The 24,082-nt window shown below is 39.2% G+C and overlaps 1 protein-coding gene across 1 annotated transcript in view; it reads right to left on the reverse strand.

Annotated features, from left to right (window-relative positions):
* Positions 1 to 24,082, reverse strand: part of gli3 (GLI family zinc finger 3) — a 174,694-nt gene that overhangs the window by 43,015 nt on the left and 107,597 nt on the right. The window contains exons 5-6 of the mRNA XM_022662267.2: positions 7,892 to 8,097; positions 2,940 to 3,095 (exon numbers count right to left, since the gene is read on the reverse strand). Coding sequence (XP_022517988.2) covers positions 2,940 to 3,095; positions 7,892 to 8,097 — 362 coding nt within the window. The remainder of the gene's footprint in view (positions 1 to 2,939; positions 3,096 to 7,891; positions 8,098 to 24,082) is intronic.

Raw genomic sequence — 24,082 nt, forward strand, 5'->3', positions numbered from 1 at the left:
CCTGACATATATAAATGTGTCATAACATTTGATCATTGCTTAATTGCTTTAATTTTTGCAATTTACAATCAATTTACTCATTTTAAAATATATCTGGCTTTTTGTATCTTGTAACTTGAAAAACTGTCTATTCAATCCAGGGAAGTCTTTCTACTAGATTTAGGAACTTTTATGTGAGTATTTGATTTTATTCTGTGATATGATCTTGAGGTCAGGATGTTGGATGATCTTGAGTACAGGATGTTGGACGATCACCTCCCCATCTCATCTGTGTCAGCAATGAGGGCAACTTAAAGTACCTAAATGTATTCATTAGATGGGCTGTACACAAACATTTAGACACAAAGTGTGCGTCAATTGAAGTAAAAAAAAAATGGCTAGAATTACTAGTGCTGACACAAATTAACTGAGCAAGTTTAACTAATTAAAAATGCATCCTATTGATAACTTGAGAGTGATTAGTTGGCAATGTGCATTATGGTATACTTGATGTCATGAAAATATCAGCATGTGATTTAAAAGCTCTTTATTTAATTCCTGTTTGAAAACCCATTTTCACTTTATGTGTAAAAAGTTTGATTAGTTACATAATTCTATTATTGATAAAATGAACAGTGAGGGAGCCCTGCAGTGTGCTGTATATACAGTGAATGTATAATCACAGTTAAATGTGACTATATTGAGCAGTGAGTCGCTCCATAAAGGAAAATGAAATATGCTGAAAGTCAAATAGCTGCATTTCAAAAAAGCGACTTCTAAACTGCGCACTCCTCTAAACACAGATGTTACCACAGCCTAGGTGTTAATAGCGGACGTGGTCTAACTAGCGACGAACACGTTTAAACAATGGCCCCATCAGGAACATAAACAGACAGGGCAGGCGTGTTCTTTCATTAGGCAACCCTCTTCCAACAGTAATTACACTGATGTGAGTGCGGCTAAAATTCGGCAGCTACGTTAGCGCGGTCCCCATTATTAACAAAAGCCTCTTGATAAGGGATTTCTCTTTATTCGCCGGCGCTCTGTATCTCTATATCATAAAAGAGAGCTTTAAAGTGTTAATTTGGCTGGCGTGGAACACACATTGTTGAAAACGGGATGAGTTATTACCCGAGCCGGATCATAGCCGATCTCTGAAGTGGAGAGGCCCTTACGTCTCCATCTGAAAAACACTGGCCCTAATTGTTTTGTTTCAGTCTATTAATCTTAAACAGTGCCACAGAAGAAAGGATTTCTCCCGTGATGAATAGTGGGACATTCCAATTCCCACTTAATAGCAATTAATTTTCTGATACCAGTGCAAGTTTGGCTAGTTTTAATTAGTTTGCGAGGGAGAGGAGGATGGGAGGGGGCCTGACGAGAGGCTGACTAAATACATTCTCATCAAAGGCAAAACGGGCCAGTCAGGCCGACCCCTCTCTCAACCACTGTGCCTTTAATTTCCTATTTACACTTTAAAATAACTCATTAGCATAAGTCCTACACACACGCACACACACGCACCCTTCCCCCCGTCTAAAGCATTAAGACAATGGCTCATTTAAATCAGGTCACTCTATTATCTCACTAACTTTTTCCAGGAACGGCACACTCCTTTTTTCTGTAATGGTGTATTTAGCATGTTTAATGGCCTTTTCTTTTTCTCTTTTAAGCCCTTTCTTTCTTTTCATCTGTAAACTAAAGCCACCACAGACAAAAGCAGCGGTTTGATGCAGGTTTGGCTAATTCGCAGCAGATACAAGATGTTTATGTGCAGTATAGTCATTAACGTCTGTTTGACTTTACACAGTCAAACCTGGCTTAAACTTTTTCCTTTCCTCAACTTTATCTGAACTTCTGGGAACTCAGCTAGAGTTCCAGTTTCATCTGATTTCTGTGGCTGAAGAAAAAAACATGGATGAATGCAATCAACCTCGAATAAAAACCCAAACCCCAAGAGTGCAAGAGTGTTTAGACTCTAGAATTCGACCTAGAGGTTATTAAACATCACCACTTACTTTAGTTTGGAACCGACCCACTGAAAACTTCTCAGTGAGGCCAATTACCTGTAAAAATTGTGGACTGTAATGCCAGGTTCTACACTACACAACTTTTTGAGTCGCCAGTCGCTGTGCTGTTCTCACGACTAATTACAGGTTCTTCAGTTGTTGAGACTTTCTCACAACATGACTGATCGATAAATTACATGATTTCTCGCCGTGGAAAATCTCAGAATCACCTGACTGCTCTCCAGAAAGCATCAGAACTAAACACACATGAGAACAAGCGATGCCATGCCAGAGAATCTCTATAGAGGAGAATACGCACTAAAAATGAGTCCAACATAAATGGGTTCATATGAGGCAACTGAATAAAATCAGAGTTTATAAATGTCATGTAAATGTTAAAACTGAAATATGTACTTATGTCCTCAACACAGAACTACATCAAATGTAGTACCGCAGACACATTTTTTTTTATCATTTTGAACTCCAGTTATAAGCCTTTTAAACATACTCTTATTGTATTTTCAGGATCAGCTCATCAACCAATAAGCTCACAGTAGCAGTAATACTAGTGCTTTACAGTGTAAAACCTGTTTTCTGTAGATAAACTAAACTATACAGGCAGGTTTTTTTACATACAATATATTCTAGTATGTAGCTGCTGCTCCTGACTCCCAGTTGCTGACTGGGTCAGATGTCTAGCATGCAAAATAATTGTTTTTTGTCAGCGATCAATGAAAACTGTCAGCGACTGAAAAACTGTGCTAAAAACATGTATTGTGATCCTGGCATAAGGTGTGGATTTGGAACCTCCTCTGAAAAGTTTAAAAACTGGATTGTATCATCACTTATTCTGTACTGAAGGCAGTATGACCCTCAATGGCCTTTTGGTGTCGTTTGTTACTAGGGATTTGGAACAGTGCTAAAATGTGCACTCTTCCAGAGAGCACTCACCTTCCAGAGCCTGGAGGTACTCCATGTGCAGGGCATTACTTCCTGCTCCGGTGGAGGACACAGCAGAGGGTAGGATGTCAGCGTAGGGGCTTCGGTGACCCGCAAGCAGCGCCATCTGATGGTAGTATTCGGCTGTGGTCAAACCAGCATGTGGAGCTTTATGGTACAAAAAACACAGAGAGAAAAATATCAATGGCAAAGGTCAGCAAACAGCAACGGTAATCATCTGATGTACACAAAATCATATAAAAAGTATAAAAAACTCTCCTGGTTTTCAACACTAATGTTTTTTTTTCTGCTACAACATACCAGTTCAACCAATAAGCTAATCAACCACCTTATAAGCCCCATATTCTGCATTCTACAATTAATATTTTTCTCCACCCATAGGTATCTTTTTTGTTGATTTATGAACCACACATACTTTGACACATTTATTCCATCTTTATTCCACCACCTTTATGACTTTATATAAATATGTAAATAACCTCTCTTCTCATTGGATCCCTTGCCTCATTTAAAAGCTAAACTGCTGAAGGCTGAATTGAGGACATACAGCACTGCGTGTAAATGTATTGGGTTTGTGACCCCCCACAAATAAGTTAAATCCAGTGCTAAAAAAATTACTGGATTGAAAATTTCGAACATTCATACAATTGGCCTTGCGCTCTCAGGGGTGGTAAGATGGTATTTCCTCCCCACATCACTCCTATTGTGATGTTGGGCAGCACAGGTGTCTGTTAGCTGATATATGATATACTATGATATGCTCAGAGTCTGCTGGCTACCTGATGCTGCATCAGCATGACTTCACTTGTATCGGAAGAGGCGAGTGCTAGTTGTCACCCATCTAGTGCTGGGCACATTGCTAGTGATAACAGGAGTTTACATGAAGGTGTATTGTTTATTTCTTTTCATAAACTGACTATATGGGCTGAACAGAGAACATAGCGAGAATACTAAATTATGTAATTTTGTGTTTAAAAACACAAGAATCAGGAAAAAATAGTAAAATCACTTACATCTGTACATTTAAAGCAGGCACATTTAAACCTCTTAATCACCATTTGACACAAAATGTGAAAAGAGACCACTTAAAAATATTGAGTTTCTCAAGAGGAAGATGGATGTTTACAAGCCATCAAACCAAGATGAACTGTTTGAATTTTTTTGCATCATTGAGTGGTATAAAGTTATCCAAAAGCAGTGTGTACGACTGGTGGAGTAGAACTTACCAAGATGCATAATAACTGTAATTAAAATCAGGATTATTTTAACCAAATATTGATTACTTTATGAATATGAACATGCTTTCTTTGCATTATTTAATGTCTAAAAGCTCTGCATCTTTCTTATTTCAGCCATTTTTCATTTTCTGCAAATAAATGCTCTAAATGACAGTATTTTTATTTGGAATTTGGGAGAAATGTTTTCTGTAGTTTATAGAATAAAACAACAATGTTTAATTTACTCAAACATAAACCTATAAATAGCAAAATCAGAGAAACTGATTGAGAAACTGAAGTGTCTCTTAATTTTTTTCTAGAGCTGTATGTGTGGGACAAAATGCATATGAACGGGAGTGTCCAGATACTGTAAAGAGTGGCCAGCAGAAAAAAAAATTAAACATGCATAACCATCACATAAATTGTGAAAGAATCATTGTAGATTCACAAAATATGTAGTCCTTTCTTTTCTTTTCTTTTTTTCTAGCAAGTAGACCTCATAACCCTAAGAGTGTCACGTATGAGTAAGCTAAAGAGGGGGCTAGGGGCCACGCGGCGTGAGTGGGAGTGGGGTGTATTTGGGTAATGAACAGTTAGATTACAGATCAGGCCATATGGATGTGTTTGCAGAAGAGAGGGAGGCAGCGGGGTGTTATCGGCTGGCGCAGCGCTCCACACACACTACATCCTCTCCCCTCGCGCTGCCAAACTTAAAACTCCATTTAAAAGCAAATGGTCCAAATCTCCTCAGATCTGCATGCATAAAACAACAGCAGTGCTCTCTCTCTCTTTCTCTCTCTCTCTCGCTCTCTATATCCTCCACTCCCTCCTTTCCTCCTCTTACTCCCCCCTGCTCGCCCCTTCTTTACCCGTACACACACACACACACACACACACACCACATCCCTCTCTTTAGCTCTTTGCACCGTATCCTAAAAATAAACTTCTGGCAACGTGTTAACCCTATGCAAATGATGCTACCAAGAAAACACTCATTTAAAAAAAAGAAAACAAAAAAAATGCACCATAGAGTGGCAGAAAATGAAGGAATGAAGCGCAGCTGAAAGACTGACAAAGTGCTTCTGGATGCAAATGCAAAAAAAAAAAAAAAAAAAAAAGAATCAGTTTAGCCGCATAAAGTGTTCCAGCTAATTCCCCCCTCGTTTAAAAGACTAAATAAATAAATAAACAAAGAAGGAAAGGGGGATGAAAGGATGTAGACAGAGGCCCCGGTCTGTACGCGTGGAATATGCGTCTCTGATTGGTTGTGTGAATGTAAAGGAGAAATTCCAAATTAATTCGATGTGGGTATTATGTATTTAAGTAGAGGGGGAGGGGAGGGAAGGGGGGCTGCTTTCTTAATTGTCCCGTTGTTTCTGCCTCGCTTCTCTTCTTTTTTTCCCTTATTTGCTCTCAAATAGGGTTTTGTGGAGCGTTCTAAAGGGAGCGAGAGGGGCAGGTTTGGGGACGTGGTGGGCTGGGGGTGGCACACTGGCGGTTTGGCAGGGAGCAAGACGATCCTGCGATTCCGTGTGCCATCGCAGCCGAGGGGCATTCTCTCAGCGGGGCACGGAGAGAAGCGAGGGAGCGCAAAAGCGGCGCACTTTCACACGCAGAGCGGAGGAAAAGAAAAGAGGGGGGAAAAAAAGGAGAAGAACGAGGAGAAGCAAAAAATCCCACCCATGCACATCTCATCATCCTCTCAAATGATATGATTTTGAACTCATTTGGGTGCTCAATACATTGCAATAAACCTCCAGTGCAGCGCTGCTTCATAATTGATTTTAGGAGGATGTCTGGCTTACTAATTATACAATTATACACTTTATTTTTTACTTTTAAGCTCTCTAAAAATATGTCCTAAGTGGCTGATAAACTGAAACCTCATTCAGTTAGACTAACACAGATACCAAAAAAATATTGTCTTTGTTCCTGATGTTGACATATGCCAGTTTTAATGAAGACTTAGAATTATAAAAGGCTATCTAATATGGGCTACAGGATAAGCTGAAGCTGTGAGGAAGGATATGGCTCTTGGATCCAATCCCAGCGACTATATTTTTTGTCCTTGCTGGGGAACCGATAAAGTTTATGGCGCTGATTATGTAACAAACCAACTTAATATCTGAGGAATTATATAAAAAGAAAAAAATAGGAAAATCCCTTAAACTGTCTATTTTTCAAACACAAACATGTGATCTGTCTCTTAATTCAGTCTCTAAAACAATAAAGAAAATATTAAATGAAAAATATGCATCTTTCCAAGCCCATAAAAAAAGATTATGCAAAGCCAAATAGCATAATAATTAATTGACACACTTCAGACCGTAGCAGCAACGTGTTCTGGATTCTGTTGCACCTCCACAGCCCCTTTGGCTCGTCTGGTAGACTGTAAAAGCTGGCCTGATGTGGGACGGAGCCATGGTTCGATACAGCGGTGATTATCTGCGGCCTCTGGGAGGAATCTCCAATTGGCCTCCTTCAGTAATTGAGCTCCAGGCTTCAATTAAAGCTCCATGGCTGAGCAGTAGGCCAAGAGGCCGGCACACTGCGGAGGCTCTTTAAAAACAGCAGGCTCCCGCCAAGCCTATAATTGGTTTCCCAATCTGGCTCCGTGCGAGGGACCCAAACGGCTCCCTGCAGGGCCCGCGGAGCCCCTGAACCCGTCCCACTTCCCCTCCCTCCTCAGCTCCCTCCTTCTCGCGCCCTCTGCCCTCAACCCTGGCCTTGAACCTCCGCCTCGCTTTGACTCTGGACGAGACCACTGTACTCGTTTTGATTCTTCCTCCAGAGGCTCTGACATGAGAGCAGGATCAAAGAGAATGACCCAGCCAAACGATCGGGCTACAGCCTCCCCCCTCCAGAGAGAATCATCACACGCGGGCTTGAGATAGCTCTGGCAGAGCATATGGTTTTACAGTATAAGGGTTTGCTAGACTCTGGAACTTGTAAGTTGACATGGTTTTCACGTTTAAGGAACATTTGGTCAGAACTGTCATGTTCAATCTCTAAAGGCACACTTGTAAAAAGAATTGGAGGACAAAGGTAAGCCATAGAAGTGCTAGAATCTCTCCTCGAAACCTTTCTGTCATGTACTTTCTATGAATGGGGACCATGAAACAAGTCACATTCTTGCTGGCACAGGCTGAAAGCATGATCTATGTCCACGCCACTAAGAGGTCCAGAGGTTGTAGGCTTGTAGGGTTTTGAACATATTAACCTAAAGGTCATTGGGAAATGGGATGCATCCTTCATATTTCATATCTTTATAGTTTGCTAAACAACCCTTCTATGATTTTTAAATAATCATTTTATAATTTTTCATGTGTGAATAGACAAAAAAAACCCTCCACACGATGTATACCAAATAAAGTTAGCTAAAACCATATGTCCAAACAAAGAATTCAGGACTGTATGTTCACCTTTTCACCATGTTCTACAGAAATGACAAATGTTTGGAAGCGTCAGAACATCTCTATGTCATGCAGCCATTATTTCCTTTCAGTGTTTAACATTTCATTTTTCATAAATGCCAGACTGACATACTGACATGTTGACAACACTGACAGTTCCTCAAAGGGAGAGAATAAAGAGCTAAGAGAGGCCTCAGCTTCCATGCAAAAATTAATGTTCCAAAACCATATGTGGAGAGGCTATGATCTCTGCTATAGGGTGCCTATTAAAAGGAATTTCAGAGGCCAAAGAATGGGTCCCTGAGGTACTCACCATCTGCAGGACTGAGTCCCCTGGCTGCAGAGATCATGGAGAGCGAGGGGCTGCTGTGAAGGGAGCGGATGTAGTCCATGTAGGGGTTGATGTACGGGTGTGGGTGGTTAAAGGGCGACTCCGCACCAACCGAAGGGTTCCGGTGGGGCGAGATTCGGATGACGGAGATATCTGAAAATGCAGGGCTGCCTGCCAATGCAGGGGGCCTGTATTGGGGAAAAAAACAAAGGGAAAAAGAAATTAGCATTGCAGGCTATTTTTTTTTGCTGGCTTTTTTTTGTACATAGTCTTTTCAGACATCTTAACATGTTCAGCTTTCAGTTGGTTCCTAATCTTTCACGAAACAAAATGGTAAGGTTAAATTGGGATATAGAAACTAAGCACAACGCATAAATTTCGGGGAATCGCAAAAGCAGGAAGAGAGCTCAGAAGAAACCAACAAAAGCTCGGCATGTGCTCTATTCACTCCTTCTCCCTGCTCCAGGTCTTACTTCTCTGCAGAATGGAGCAGGAACTGGAGCAGGAAATGAATGGTGACACTATCTATCTGCCTCCATCTGCGGGGCCAAATCTTAGAGCAAGAGGGAGGGAGAGAGCCCGAGCTAAATTCCAACTGTTCCCCTCGCAGACATTTCCTAAGATCAAAGCCAGCTTTCAGCGCTGCGTCTTAATCAGACGGAGACGGCCAGGAATTCTCATCGCTACCCACAATGCCTCGCAATGTTTTCTTGAGTCGGCGAGTCTGCGAGTTTTGTTTTTTCGAACCTGTAAACCTGCAGATACTATTGAACTATGTGCTTCTGTTATTCACGTCTTTTTCTTTCAACACAGCACTGAGAGGTTGAAGTAGAATCACCACATCATCACACCATCATTGCACAAGCTCTTACTGCGGTTAGCGATGCAGTGCAGATGCCGCTAAACAAAATAAACAAGTCTGGAATGCACAAGTTTGAAACATGCCAGAGCTGGCAGTGTTTAGCATGGCATGAAGAGCATACTAACTAACGCTCAGCCTTCCACACAGATGTACTGCTCAACAAGATGTCCCACAACAAGAGTCCATCTGAAAGAAATTACACTTCAGGAGTTCAAAGTAATGCCAGCTGCCCTACACAAAAGAAGCCTTGACCAAAACGTAAAGGAGGGAGAGAAGAAAAGCATTAGAGAGATAAAGAATGAAGTAGGGCGAAGCAGAAGGGAAGGCAATTGTCTTGTGGAGAAGTTGGTCTTTAAGTGACCTTGGAGAGAGTCAAAGGACCGGAAGGACACAATTATACCCAAAAGCTCGTCCCCTCCGCCCGTTCCCCTGCCAGTCTCTGGAGTCCACTCCATCGTCTTCTAATGAAAAAACTTGGCCCTTGACTAATGAAGGAACGGCCATGGAAACAAAGAGGACAGATAAAAAGCTACTGAACAGCGAGCAAGTTTTAGCCATTACCATAAAGAGAACAGAAGATTATCATTTTCAAAATAGTTTGAGTAATATTTCAGACACATCTTAGACTGTTTTGTCTTAAAAGTGTTGCTCCAGGATCAGTAATCTCTCCAGTATCAACACAGTGTTAAGAACATGAAAAAAATGTTTGTAGATAAGCTCTCCTGCTTTGAGTGATTTGATAAAGAAAGAATCTCGCGCAGGAGAAGGGGCAGTGTTATGATTTTCATGTTGTGGGAAATGAAGCCATGGGAGACAAAACCCATGCTTATCAAGATACTGATAGAAGGCGTTTTAAGGGAGGCATGGTGTAGTGACCAGCTGTGGCTAAACTGATATTTGCAACTACACCTTTGCACATGTTGAGGAAGTTATTTAATACAGTTTTTACATGGGATTTATTTTTTGGTACATTACATGAGCTTTCAATGAGAAATGACTAAGAAAATACATATAACACATGTTTTTACTGCCAGTGCCTTATTGTAAGTATTTCAAGGATGCTATATAGAGTATTTAAAAGCTGTGTGGAAAATCCCAGAATTTCTCTATTAGAAGTGATGAAACTACAAAACTACCCTGCAAAAATTAAATCTTAACCAGGGAAATTATGTTAAAGCTTGTCTAACTAAACAATCTATCCCTTATTGGATTTTTCGCACTACTGCACTACTGCAACTTTGGTGGAGCTACATATTCTTCTTTCACTTTTAGTGATGGTTTTGTATCTCTCAGGTTGTCAGAGAATGCAGATTTAGAACTGTCCATCAGGAGGAGCTCACAGAGTAATTTGCATTTACTGAAGTGATGTAAAAATGTATTACACTCTTTATCTGTAAGGGGGGGCGGGAGCATTTTGGCAGAATTTACTTGTTTCAGGCATTATCTATTACATTTATACAAGTTAAGCATACTTATTTTTAAATTAGTAGTTATTTACACTCCATTTTATATAAATAGATTTGCTAAAAAATTATTTTTGGCAGTTTGTGTAATATTTCAGTCCCAGTTTTAATTGTTTGGGCATTTGTGATACAACTAAAGGTATAAAGAAAATTCCCTGTCTCTTGTGTACTATGAGCTGTTTTGCACGTCTTTCCACAAGATGCACCCATGCTCTCATTTTAATCTACTGCCAATCTACAAATGTGCACTGATACGTGTGCTTGTGTGTGTGTGTGTGTGTGTGTGTGTGTGCTTGTCTGTCTGGTGTATGTCCACCCTCATGTCCTGCCTCATTAACCTGGATCAGTAGACAGGTCTACAAAAGCACTGAACACGACAGATATCATGTCGGTAAATACAAAGAAGAGTTTCCGTGCACACACACACACACACACGCAGATGCGCACACACACACAAAGTGCATAAGCGTCCATGAAGAATGACTGTCTCTCTTTAAAAGGCAATGACTGCAATAGCTACGACATTCATTTATCTGATATCACGACACTTTACTACAAAATCAATACCTGCAATAGCAGCTTTTACACAAGCGTGAAATCGATGGGCCAGCAGCTGGGACAAGAAAAACCTTCACTGATCTATAGCTCAAGTAAACTCAAGCTTCATTCCCAAACTCCAGCACAAATCCCTGTTCCCAGCTGTAGAGTAACGGAACCGATCAGCTCAAATGCACTACACCAACACCATCCCTGCTCAAATACACTGCAGGGTAAAACTGTGCTGTAGTCATTTATTTATAATGATAAACATGTTTGTATCAAATAGATATGTACTGTATTACTAACCAGTGGAGAAAGATTCATTATTGGTGCTCCCAGGAAGAGTATATGTTCAAAATGCCAATTTTGAAGGAGGAGTAAAATCATTCTTAATTTCTAATGAAAGCCAGTGGAACAAGATTTTATTGGAAACCACTTTGGGGCATTTCTATTGTTCAATTGATCAGTTTGATTTAATGTAAAAAAACCACAAACAAACAAAAAAACAACCAAAAAAAAAATGATTGCTAGTTTTGTACACATGTCAAAGAGTAAAAACCTCCAAAAATCCACCAGTGGCTTGTCAATGGATCCACCAACTAAGCATGAAGCTCTCTAGGATGTTCTAAAACAAGATATTCAGTATGCTACTTAAACAAATTGGGCTTAAAAATTATGTAAAAGGTCAATTGTTATGATATCACATCTTGTACATTTGTGTATCACCTGAAATCCAAGTTTTCACACTTGTAAATAATAAAGTATTTGTAAACAAAGTTTGTTACAGTATTTTTAATAATGTCAGTAAAGATTAACCATTATCCACCGAAGAGCCTTGTTGCTGTTTTCTCTTCAGTCCACTGAGACTACAGTAGTTCTGCTGTAGAAGTGATTTTCAGGACTGAACACGAGGTAGAGACCTGTACAGCCCAGAAGAGGTAGCGTGTTAGCATGCATCACTGTCGGCCTGCAATGGCCCTGACGCTGATTAGCCCTGTCACACCTCGAGCTGCTGGGACAGAGGGGCCTAAATGACTCGCACACTGCAGTTTTCCCCCCATTCATTTAGCATGATGCAGAGGCTGCTCAACAGGCCCACTGCAATTAAATAAAAGTTAGGAGGATATAGGGGAGGAGGGATAAGCAGGGAAAGAAGGAGCAACTGATCAGACTTTCTGGAGACACACTGTGCTTAGTAAAGTGGTATGAAACTGTTTAAACAGCATCTTTAAACATTATCAATGTAGCATATCCATGAAATGATTGATTGGACCGGGCATTGCCATTTGTTTTTGTATTGAGTGGCTGAAAATGCAGTTTAAAAACTATGTACCTGTGCATCATCTGATGAATGCTCCATACCCTATGCTATAGCCTACGTCGTAGCCTGATGTGTACCTCCCAGACATGTGACTATGTGTTGCGCAATGTTAACAGCAGCAGTTGTGATTGGTCCACCTTCACAAGTCACAAACACAGGAAATCAGAATTTTGAACCAGTCCCTTCTTACTCCAATAAACAGGATTTAAAGTGGTCTGGGTAAAACAGTACATACAGCTCTGGATAAAAATAAGAGACCACTTAACAATTATGATTTTTTTTTTTAACCAAATAAATGTTTTTTTGCTATATAATAAAGAGGAAGATGGATGATCAAAAACCATCAAACAATACTGAACTGCTTGAATTTTGCACCAGGAGTGAAATAAAGTTATCCAAAAGCAGTGTGTAAGACTGGTGGAGGAGAACATGCCAAGATGCATGAAAACTGTGATTAAAAAACAGTTTATTCCACCAAATATTGATTTCTGAACTCTTAAAACTTTTAAATGAACTATGAACTTTTCTTTGTATTATTTGAGGTCTAAAAGCTCTGCATCTTTTTTGTTATTTGAGCCATTTCTCCTTTTCTGCAAATAAATGCTGTAAATGACAATATTTTTATTTGGAATTTGGGAGACATGTTGTTCGTAAATTATAGAATAAAACAACAATGTTCATTTTTAGCAAACATATACCTATAAATAGCAAAATCAGAGAAATGGATTCAGAAACTGAAGTGGTCTTTTAATTTTTGTTTTCCAGAGCTGTATATTCATACTGAACTGTCCTACTTTGGATGTTATGGTTTCCCAGATATTGCTAATTTTGGGCCAGTTTCGTTAACCCAACTGTTTTAGTAATAGGTCCCATGTTGGCCCTTCATATGGATGCCCAACAAGGTCTGGAGTTATGGGACCAGTAGGGGTTCAACCTGTGCCCCACCTGATTATGGGTTGTAACCATTGCTTTTACCAAAATCATCTTTACAGCCAATTACAGTATTTTTAAGCTTGTGTTATTTGTAGTACTCAGATTCTAGACTGGATAAGCAGTGACACACCTAACAAGAACTCCAAACTTTGTGCCACCTCATCGATGTCCACCACACATGTGGGAGCAAAAACACACCAGACAGTTCTGGTCTAATCATTTTTAAATGAGCTTTGGATTCTACATTTTCCACTTCATCCTCAAGTTAAAATCTTTACAACATATTTGGGCTTTTCAAATTATTGGCTTTTTTTCTTATTATAGAGATATACAGAAAAAGGGGAATAAAGAGAAAGAGAGAAAGATGCTAAATGATAGAGGGAGAAGCAGAAAGAAGCTAAGCAAAAAAAATAATTCTAAACCAGAGAAAAAGACATATATATGGAGTGGAAAAAGAAAGAATGAGTGTGACAGAGAGAGAGGGCAAATGAGAAAGAGAGAGAGAGAGAATGAGAAAGAGAGAGAGAATGAAAGAGAGAGAATGAGAGCAGACAGATTTAGATTTAGCCGACTCCAGTCTTACACCTGATTTAAGATTTACATCAAAGAGCAAAGAGCCATGGAGCTCATGCCAAGTCTGACTTAGTAGGATAAGGGTATGGAGAGAGAGAAGAGAGAGAGCGAGAGAGAGAGAGCGAGAGAAATAAAATGATTAAAAAGATTAAACAGTGGTCTTTGTGGCCTTTTTCTCTTTACTCTGTAATTCCCTCAGTCTCCAAATGAGTATCCTTCATAACTGCAGAAGAAAGAGCAGACTGAACATGCCACATATGGAAACCATTTCCTCTCTCTCTCTCTCTCTCTCTCTCTCTCTCTCTCTCTCTTTCTTTCTCTCTGGGTGTTTATACAGAATTGCAAGTCCACTCTGGTCACATTACTTGTGTCGCTGTGTGTGACTGTGTGTTTGCATATGGAGGAGCTGTAATAAACAGAGTGGACTGTAATGTGTTTGACTGTGAGGATGATGAGGGTGAAGTTATTCTAATATGGCAAATATTATCCTACTGTGTCAACACTGTGTATCAACACATCCATTCCAGTCCAACCTCAGCACTGCGTTCACACACTGCAGGGCACGGCTGTAATCAATAGGGGACTAAAAAAATATTGACTATATATTGAAGTATCCCAATATTATGTTTTACAACAGTGTATGGATGTTTAAAAACACATTATCGATTTAATTAATATTTTTTTCGTTCAAAGATTGGTATCACACAGTGGTTTGTATTTTGTTGTGTTTAAACCCCACCCACTAGATAGCAGTGTTGTATTCTGTTGTTAGATCCTAATGTTAAGATTGCTTAGAAAATTTTACTTTTCTTTTATTTTGATTCTATGAACAATAGTGAATAATAATATGTTTTCCTAACAAAATATATATACAGCTCTGGAAAACAATTTAAAAAATCACTTTTTCTGAATCAGTTTCTCTGATTTTGCTATACATATATTGAGTAAAATTTGGAACATTGTGGTTTTATTCTATAAACTACAGACAACAATTCTCCCAAATTCCAATTAAATTGTAATTTGCAGAAAGTGACAAATGGCTGAAATAAAAAAAAAACAAAGATGCAGAGCTTTCAGACCTCAAATAATATAAAGAAAACAAATTTATATTAATAAAGTTCAGAATAAGCATGGTTTATAATCACAGTTTTCATGCATCTTGGCATGTTTTCCTCCACCAGTCATACACACTGCTTTTAAATAACTTTATGCCACTTCTGGTGCAAAAATTCAAGCAGTTCAGCTTGGTTTGATGGCTTGTGATCATCCATCTTCCTCTTGATTATATTCCATATATTTTTAATTTGGTAAAATCAAGGAAAAACATCATCATTAAGGGGTCTCTTATTTATTTCCAGACCTGTATATAAATTGCTTTGATTACAGTACCGCAATTTATTGCAATATATATTAAATCATAACTCCTGTATTATGATATTGCCAATACTAGCCAATATGAAGGGCCCACAGAGCAATAAACGTCATAGTATTTGTAAGTGTGGAGGTATTTTTTCCATATCTTGATGTATAATGATTAAAAATTTAAAAACTATAGTGCTGTTATATGTTTCACCATATCATCTTTTTTTATCCATCTCTAAAAGAAAGCAATCACACGAGTGTAACCACACATTCTCCAGCTAGTCTCAGGAGGGCAATGGCAGCAGCTCGAAGCTCGGAGTCAAACGGGAGGCAAAACAGAAAGGGGTGAGTGAGAGAAAGACAGAGAGAGGCAAAGAGAAAGAGAGAGGGCAGAGGAGAGATGGCCCCTGACAGCGGAAACAGCAAGTCTTTAATGCCCCCCCTTCACTGAGATCAAAGGAACAGAGGAACTGAGCCAGGAGACTCAGAGAGAGAGAGAGAGAGAGAGAGAGAGAGAGAGAGAGAAACTGAGAGAGAATGAGCAAGGTGAAAGAAAAGAAAAGAGAAGTAAAGAAGAAGAGAAACAGAAGCACCTGGAGAGTGTGGGAGTCTATGGGAGACTAGAGTAAAGAGGCTGACGTGGTGGAGAGACAGACAGAAAGAGGGGGAGAGAGAGAGAAGAAAGAGCAGAAAGCATGTGTGCATGTACTTGTGACAGATCAGGAGATATACAGCAAGATTGCGTGTGTGTGTGGGGTGTGTGTGTGTGTGTGTGTTTACTTTCCAGTCGTTCTCAGGCGTGGACTCAACCCTGATGGAGGGAGGTATATAGAATCTGAAATCTGAAAAAATTGAGACAGTATGCTTTAACTCTTAAAGCATTAAATTAAATTGCAGATATTAAATTCAGTTATTCAGTTTTGTCTACTTGACGTACATCTCCATTTCTCTCTATTTCAGGCCTCCAACACAAAAAATAGGTGATGCCCACAGGTGATTTAATCATAATTTGGTACTAATGCAGAGTCTGTTAGTCTTTCAGGATCAAAGATGTGCAGAAAAATTCTAGTTTGTCCACAAGAAAGGGTTAGACAATTGTTGAAATATTTAAAGGCAATGTTTCCATTGAAAGATTGGAATGAATTTGCATATTTCTCTCTCTAAATTGTGTAATATCATTAAACCCTTTAATGAACCTGTAGGAGTTTAAGTGTGTAACAGGTAAGGGCAAAAGCCTAAGCTGAACACATGTAATCTCAGATCCCTCAGAAAGAACTTTATCAAGAATGATCATTCAGCAATGTCTGATAGAATCATATGGACAAAAGTTTTGCATTTCCACAAGACAAAGCTAAACAACATGCATGACTGCAGAAGAAAAGGCTGCAGGTTTTGAACTAAACTGCTTGTAGTCCTGAACTGGACCCATCAGAGAATACAAAAAAGAAAAAAAAAAAACACAATGATGATTTAAGAGGTGTTTGCAAAAATAATGGGACAAAAAACACACCTAAAACACTTAATTGCTTAAAACCCTCAGTACCAAAAACGACTTTTAGCATTGTGAGAAGAAATGGCATAAATGCTTTACAATCCCAATTTTTTTGGAATGTTAAGCAGTCCTGAAATGCAGAAATAAATATATTTACAAATGAAATACTGTCCACAATTTACATTGTCCATACTGTCCCAACTTGTCTCATTTAAAGCTGAATAAAAAATCTGATTAAATGCTGAATAAAAGCATCCACATTCAATCCTCAAAATAATTATTTTACACTGATCAGTTCAGTTTTATTACAATATTTAGTATTACAGAATAATATTATACTGAATATGTGCAGTGTGTGTCATGTGTGTCTCTTTCAGAATGAAACTGTAATATGAACAAAAAAAAAAAACACACACACACACATGCACACACTGGCTAATCAATTCCAACCTCTTTATTTATCTCTATGTGTGTAAATGATTTGAAAGGGGCTAGGGTGTTGTATCAGATCATGCCCCTGTGAATCTTTGGCACCCCTCTGCAACTTCCTCATTGAGCTGCAGCTTCAGAGGAACTGTGTGATCGCAGCAGCGGGGTGGGAACGGTTGCAGAATATCTGTGAGGTGGGGTGGGGTGGGCTAGGGGTTGCCAGGCGAGGGAGGGGTGGGAGTCATTAAGGCCTCCCGCTGGGGGTTGCCAGTTATTTTGCCAATTCGTGCCCTCCCTTCCCTGCCCTGATGAGTGAAAAGGGGGGAATAACAGAGAGGAGATGAAAAGAGTGGGAGGGGTGATGAACTACTCCGTTTCATGGCTGCAGGAGGGGGGGGTGGAATGGGGGGTCAAGACTGGCTCAACCCTTGAAAGTCAAAAGTTATCATATTTGTTTTTTTTTTTTATAAAAGTTTGATTATGCAACTGCATGGCAAGTTATTTATTGACTTGCATTTATTTATTTATTAATCTCCTTTATTTCTTATTTGACCCATGTTCTCCCCAATTCCTGTTTATATGAACTCTACTAATCACTTTTATTGCCCCCAACAGTAGACACCTGTGCTGACCAACATCAGATTATTAGGAGTAATGATGTTAGGAGAAGAAGAAAGTGCCATTTACTCCCTTAAAGAGAGCATAGCCAATTGTGCTCTCTCAGACTCTGGCTGCTGATACCAAGCAGCATGATCCAGGATTCGAACTGGCAATTCAATCTGGACCAGCCTGAGCCCCACTTGCACTTACTTCTAATTTACTTGGCTTTTGCTTTTTTCTGTTTGTTCAATGTAAAGAAATAACAAAAAAATAAAATTTTCTGAAAAAATATTAAACACTCTTTAAAATATTACTTCTTTTCAAACTTATGGTAAACTAACATCACTGAACAGCTCATAATGTATGGAAGAGAACGCTAAGTACGACTTCTTTTATATCAGCTAACAGCATCACACAAATGCTGAGGAATACAAAGGACCATCTAATTCACCCACACACTCATTCTAATACTAATGCCAATGCCAATAATAAAGTCAACACTTAGACAGTTGCTCCACCTGACATTCGCAAAATCAATTTTAATTTCTTGGAGACAGACTTTCCTCCCCCTATCCCATTCCTGCAGTTTTTTTTTTTATGACAAACACAGTAAAACGTTTGTGACACACAATACACAACTGGGGTTGCCACCCAACCAAATTGAAGAAGTGAAACAAATCTTTTTGTTTAGTCAAAGATACCTGTGGCTGATTAGAAGTTTCACCCATATGACCAAGAAAAGCCATCTGTGAACTCACCTACTGCCCCTATACACACACCCACAGGTGCCCACAGGTACACCTGCATGCTTTCTTGCCGACACGCACAGACAGACAGACAGACACACACACACACACAGAAACACACGTACACAAGGCAGACCTGTCTGTTTGGATGCACACATAACACAGAACTATAGAGTGTTTTCTATAGTCCCTTAGTATAACACTGTAACCAATCTATAACCAATCAGGCTGTGCATCCTCACTAATTTGTCATATACCTACAATCATACACACAGAGACAGTCAAAGGCCAGAACCAGCAAGGCCATAAAAGGCCACTTAGCATCTTTACAGATTTGATTGAGATGAACTATAAATCTAGGGAAGTCTTGTTTTTGTGAATGGACACGTGTGTGTGTGCATGCAGTGAAACACAACCAGAGGGCATTTAGCATTAATGCCCCATTTACGAAGTTTACGTTCCAGTGTAACGTCGAAAAACACTTGCTGCCACACATGACTTCCTCTCACAGGCCTCCCAGCCTGTGCTCCTAAACCAGCACACTCCCGCTGCTGATGCATGACAGTGAAGGAGATGATTCTTTTAAATGAATCAGTGAAAGTGATTCAGTTAACTCTTTGAACCCCAGCCTATTTTGGTGTGTTTTTTCTCCGTTTTTGTCAGTTGCCCTTTCACTTGTTATAACACAGTTATGTTAGTAGAGTGCTACAATAAATTATTTTTCTTTAGACCAGAAGACATTGAGCTGCTTAAAAATGTCATCATTTGAAATGTTTCCAGAGTGTGTAAATCTTCATGAACTTGATTATGTTTTGATCAAAATTTTACCAATATTTCTTTTCTTATTTTTGAATGTACAGACTATAGATCAGTTCACACAGGAGTTCTCTTTTCAGTCATAGTTACTAAATCAGTGCCAGCAGTGACGTCATGAGATTTACCGCAGACCCCAGAGTGAAAGTAAAGTATGGAGTTTTAAAACAATAAATGGCACTATAATGAAAGAATATGCATAGAGATATGAAAATATTAAGGTAAGCCTGTTCTTTAGGTGTATTTCACAATATGTTTCTCAAAAAACACTTCAGTTCAGCGCAAAATCAGTGATATTTGTAGAAACAATAGGGCTTCCTGTTTGTCAAAATGTGCAAATGCATGTTGATGTGTTGATGCGTTCCTGCGTAATTAAGCTGTTTTAAAACAACGCACGATTTTTGATGCAATTTGCGTCAAAGGGGTTCTAAGGGTTAAAAAGAACTGAGCACACAGTTCTTAAACACAGTGTTTAAGTAGTACTGCAATGTTTCATGACAAAAATGAGGCAGTTTCTGTAGCTTAAACTTAAAATGAGACTAATTTAATTCTTGTTAATATGATTTGTGAGATAATTTTTTTTTTATTTGTGTTTTTGTTGCTTTTTAATGTTGTATCAAACCTCATTGGGCAAATTAATGAAAATAAAAAAAGCATTTCAAATTGATATGCATATGTGCTAGGGTAGGAACTGCAGACATCTTAAGATAAAAAAAAAAACATACTACCCTGTTATATCCTACTGTAAATATGGCCCCTAATTCATGCAATTGTGCACTCCGATAATGCTCCATAAAGAATCAGCAGAATCATTTCTGTTAAACTGAATCAAACTGAAGCGCTGTTAGTTCATGGCGGCCTGTTCTGCACATACACACATGCATACATTGGTAGCTGACTACATAATTTCCCCACCATAATTAAATGTAATCTCGGCTGTGAGATAAGAGGCCAACACCAAAGTGTACACAGGAAGCCGAAATCAAAGCATGAAAAGCCAAATGAGCCGAGCTGTTTTCCTGCCATTTCAAGGGGCTCTGGAAACAAGAAACAAACAAAGCAGTGGAAATACAACATACAGTGCACTGGAAAGCGTGCAGTCTGGAACCTCATGAGTGTTAATAAAACACAAACTCAATCAATTAAAATCATATAAAAAGTGTTACAAGTGCACAAGTAATTCTGGCTCCTTAATTTTATGGAGAGATTTAAATGTGCGAGAGCAGGGGGGACTTTAAGCTTTAAGAGTTTAAGCTCTCGAAAAAGGCCTGAAATATTGCACAGCAAACGAGTTTGTCATTTTTTTCTTGCATTAACCTCCTGGGACCTGGCGTACACATGTGTGGACATCACATTTTGGGTTGTCTAGACTACAGCATTAAATTTTACTCTACAAAGGCCTGGTGTCCTCTTATGAGGCCATTATACTGTCACGTAGTGGTGGCAGAAGAGTTTAACCAATCACAGTTTAGATTGTGTTTAGAAATTTAAATGAACAGCACATTTTTTTTTTACTTTGTTATTTATTCGTGTTGAAGCAGCACTTCAAATGAGCCATATTGTTTAAAGGGGCACAATTGTTGTTTCTACATTTGTTTTGCACCCAGGCAAAAATTGCTGCTGTGTTCAGGCACAAAATAAATGTTTTACACATCATTACTAATTGTGAATTCATTGTGTTCTATCAAAATATAAAACCAAAGTCCTCATACGTGGACATAATTTTTCTCAGAATCTACATCATGTAAAAGGATAATTATTTGTTTTACACTAATCAGGTACCAATTAGCCCAAATAGCAAAGAGAAATAAAAAATAAACCCAGGTAATGGGTTTGATAAAAAGCAAGGCCTTTTACCATCACTGCTTCCAGAGCACCATGAATGTGTGCTTACTGTATGTCATCTGTGTGTTTGTGTGTTCAATAATGTGTATGAGTGCGTTCACTACATGGATGGATTAAAGAAGGAGGTTAAATTTCATCTGTGCCCATGGCAAGTAGGTAAATACGGCTGTCTTGTCTTGTCATGTTTTGTCTTGTCATGTCTTGCCTTGTCCATATGGAATAAAAAACTAAATATATATGTAGTTAAATTACAAAAGTACATAAATAATCATTACACAAGTAACTATGTTCTTACGTTTAATTACAGCAGAACCCTGGACTTGTAGGTCTACAGGTTAAAAATCAAACATCATTCTAAACTTTTACTGTTATGTTATGGTTGATAGTACATTCTTGAGGTCAACCAAGGGTGCAGGTGAGCGTAACCTTTCCCTGTGTTAGCCTGTGAACCTGAGGCATGCCCGAGGCGAGAGAGGACAAGAGAAGAGAGGGGTTCTTCCTCAACAAGATAGACAGAAATAAAATGCGGTCATCCCTCCTCTCTTTTCCTCAGACAGAGAAACAGAGAGAGAGTCAGAGAGGCAGAGAGACAGAGAGAGAGAGTCATAAGGACTATATATATATATATATATATATATATAGAGAGAGAGAAATAAACTAGTGAGAAGTAAACGGGAGGGGGAAAAAACACTCTTTACCCCCAAAATCCATCTCTGGTCCTTTTCTTGTTGTAAATTGGGCGAAGGAGGGGAAAAAGACAGAACAGAGGGGTGGTGGGCTTGGTTAAGGGAACACACATAGCCTACTTTATCCTTGCCATTTCATCCATCTTGTTGGACTAATAAAATGTCAAGCACAGTGCGTTGATATTTAATCATGAGTGAACAGGCGGGAGGGGTGCTGCATGTGTGTGCGTGCGTGCGAGCGTGTGAGAATCCGTGGGAGAGAGAGAGAGAGAGAAAGAGAGAGCAAAAGAAACAGACAGACAGAAGGAGACAGCTGTTTAATAAAATAATGAAGAACATTAATGATAATACTCGAGGCAAAGACGTAGACACGTGTAAGCACACACAAACATGCACATTAATGAGGACATGCATTTAATATCCTTTTGATTTCGTTCAGCACACCCAAGCATTCCTAACACGGTCCTTTTTTGAAAGACAAAAAGAAAAAAATGTGTTCGTTTTAAGTAAGGCTTGTAGAAGTGGAAAGTAGAAGGGGGAAGGTATGTTCTGTCAGTGTTAAAAAAGTCTCATTTGAATAAGTAAACTCCTCTATCAAGCCACTGGACTGCTGCATCATCTGTAATGCATTTATCTAAAGTTTTATTAAATTAAAAACTATTCTGAATTATAAAGCTTGGTTTAGGCAGAATTATACTGCATTTTTTTATTTTATTTTAAAATAGCAGCTTCAAAATCATGTGGATTTTCTGCTGACTGCTAACTGTTAAATGCACTATGAAACTTTGGTGAAGCAGACAGGGTGTGCTTGCGACAGCTGTAAAATGCTGTGGAACCCGTAAATCCTTTAACAGTACTTCTATAGTGTCAGTCCACATGGTTATTTCACTTTTAATGGCAGTTCTTTATCTCCCAGCTTGTCCAGAAATGCATGTGTAAAGCATGTCCTTGTTAAGGGGTGGCAAAAAATACCATTTCCAGACTTCAGGAGGGTAATAATGCTCACATAATGCTGCTTTAAAATTAATATGTGCTCAGTCTTTAGCTGATGTGTTTTTGAACGGTGTTTGTATCCTACTTGCTTTGATAGTGTTTTACAGAAACGGGTACATGCAGTGTTACTAATGCAGAGCACCAAAAGCTGACTGATGGATTACACGTTAATTTCAGAAGCTAAAGGTAAAGGCACTTGTAGATACAGTCCTTTCCTTTCATAATCGACACCACTTTTTGATTGGGTCTTAATTTTTTGAAAGTAGTCAAATATAAATAATAATAAAGGTGGGGATGTTTAGCCTTAGATATCCTTTTATTTCAGTTAAATAGCATTGAGAGAATCATGTGGACTAAGGCAGTAGAGTAGGATTATACAATATTTTACATGTCATGTAACACATACTAGAAAAATAAAGAAGTGATACAGAGTGAAAGGTCATGAAGTCATGTCTTGCACTCTTACACACATCACATGAAGCATCTGCTGAGGTCATTACACTGAGTGAATGGCTTTACTGGCCACATGTGGTAATACCATCCTGGACCATTCATGTTACCTACGTTTACACAGTGCTTTAAGAGAGGAATGAGCGAGAGGTACAGCGAGAGAGCAAGACGACAGACCACAGAGAGACATGAAAGACGACAGAGAGAGAGAGAGCGAGCGAGAGGGAGGTAAAACGCTGTGCTGGAGAGGTGTTTTTTCTGTCCTGGAGCAGGCAGGATTTATAGCTGTGTTCTGTAAAGCTGGTTACCTGCTGTAAGTGGCCCCCAGAGTGTAAGAGCAGGGCCTGCAGCTCCACTCTCCGGAATGGAAAAGCCGCACGGTTTCGAGCCTGCCCCTGCTCCTGTGGGGCTCCGCGGCCCGCCTCGCTACACGCTCACACACTCACACACACAGCAGCCAGCGAACTGCTTCATTCACATTGCAGAGTAATGGAGCAGAGCGCACGCTGACCACAGGCCCTGCTCGATTCAGCCAGTTAAACAGAGACTGGAGTGCTAGATCAAAACTCAATAACACACACATGCAAGTTCAATACATACCGAAACTCAACTCTCGAAAGTCGCATTTATACATTTATTGCTTGAAATATACAGAAGTGTGACATACATATGACGCTAGTTCTTATTTGTAATTAAATTAAAAACAGCTGAACTCTCTTTTTCAGAACATTTGTCTGTTACAATCATTATGCTTTGTTTATTTCTCTTTTTTATGTTTTGTTGCACAACAAAAATTGAGACTTAAGGCCCTATTTTAGTGATCTGTAGGCGAGCCATCAGCCGTACATCATGCAGCTTGATTTAGGGTGTGTCAATGTGTCTTTGCTATCGTAACAACAGGAAAAGTACACCTTGATTAACATGTAAAGGCACATACCTATCATGGGTGTGTTTTGGACAAACGTGAACTAAACCAATCAGGGTGTCACTTGTCACCTTGGCAGATTGCTATTTTAAGGGCGCAGCGCTTCTGTGCTTCTCAGCAAAGGGAAAATGAGCTGCTCA

This window comes from Astyanax mexicanus, chromosome 1 (assembly GCF_023375975.1).
Source record: "Astyanax mexicanus isolate ESR-SI-001 chromosome 1, AstMex3_surface, whole genome shotgun sequence".
NCBI lineage: Eukaryota > Metazoa > Chordata > Actinopteri > Characiformes > Acestrorhamphidae > Astyanax > Astyanax mexicanus.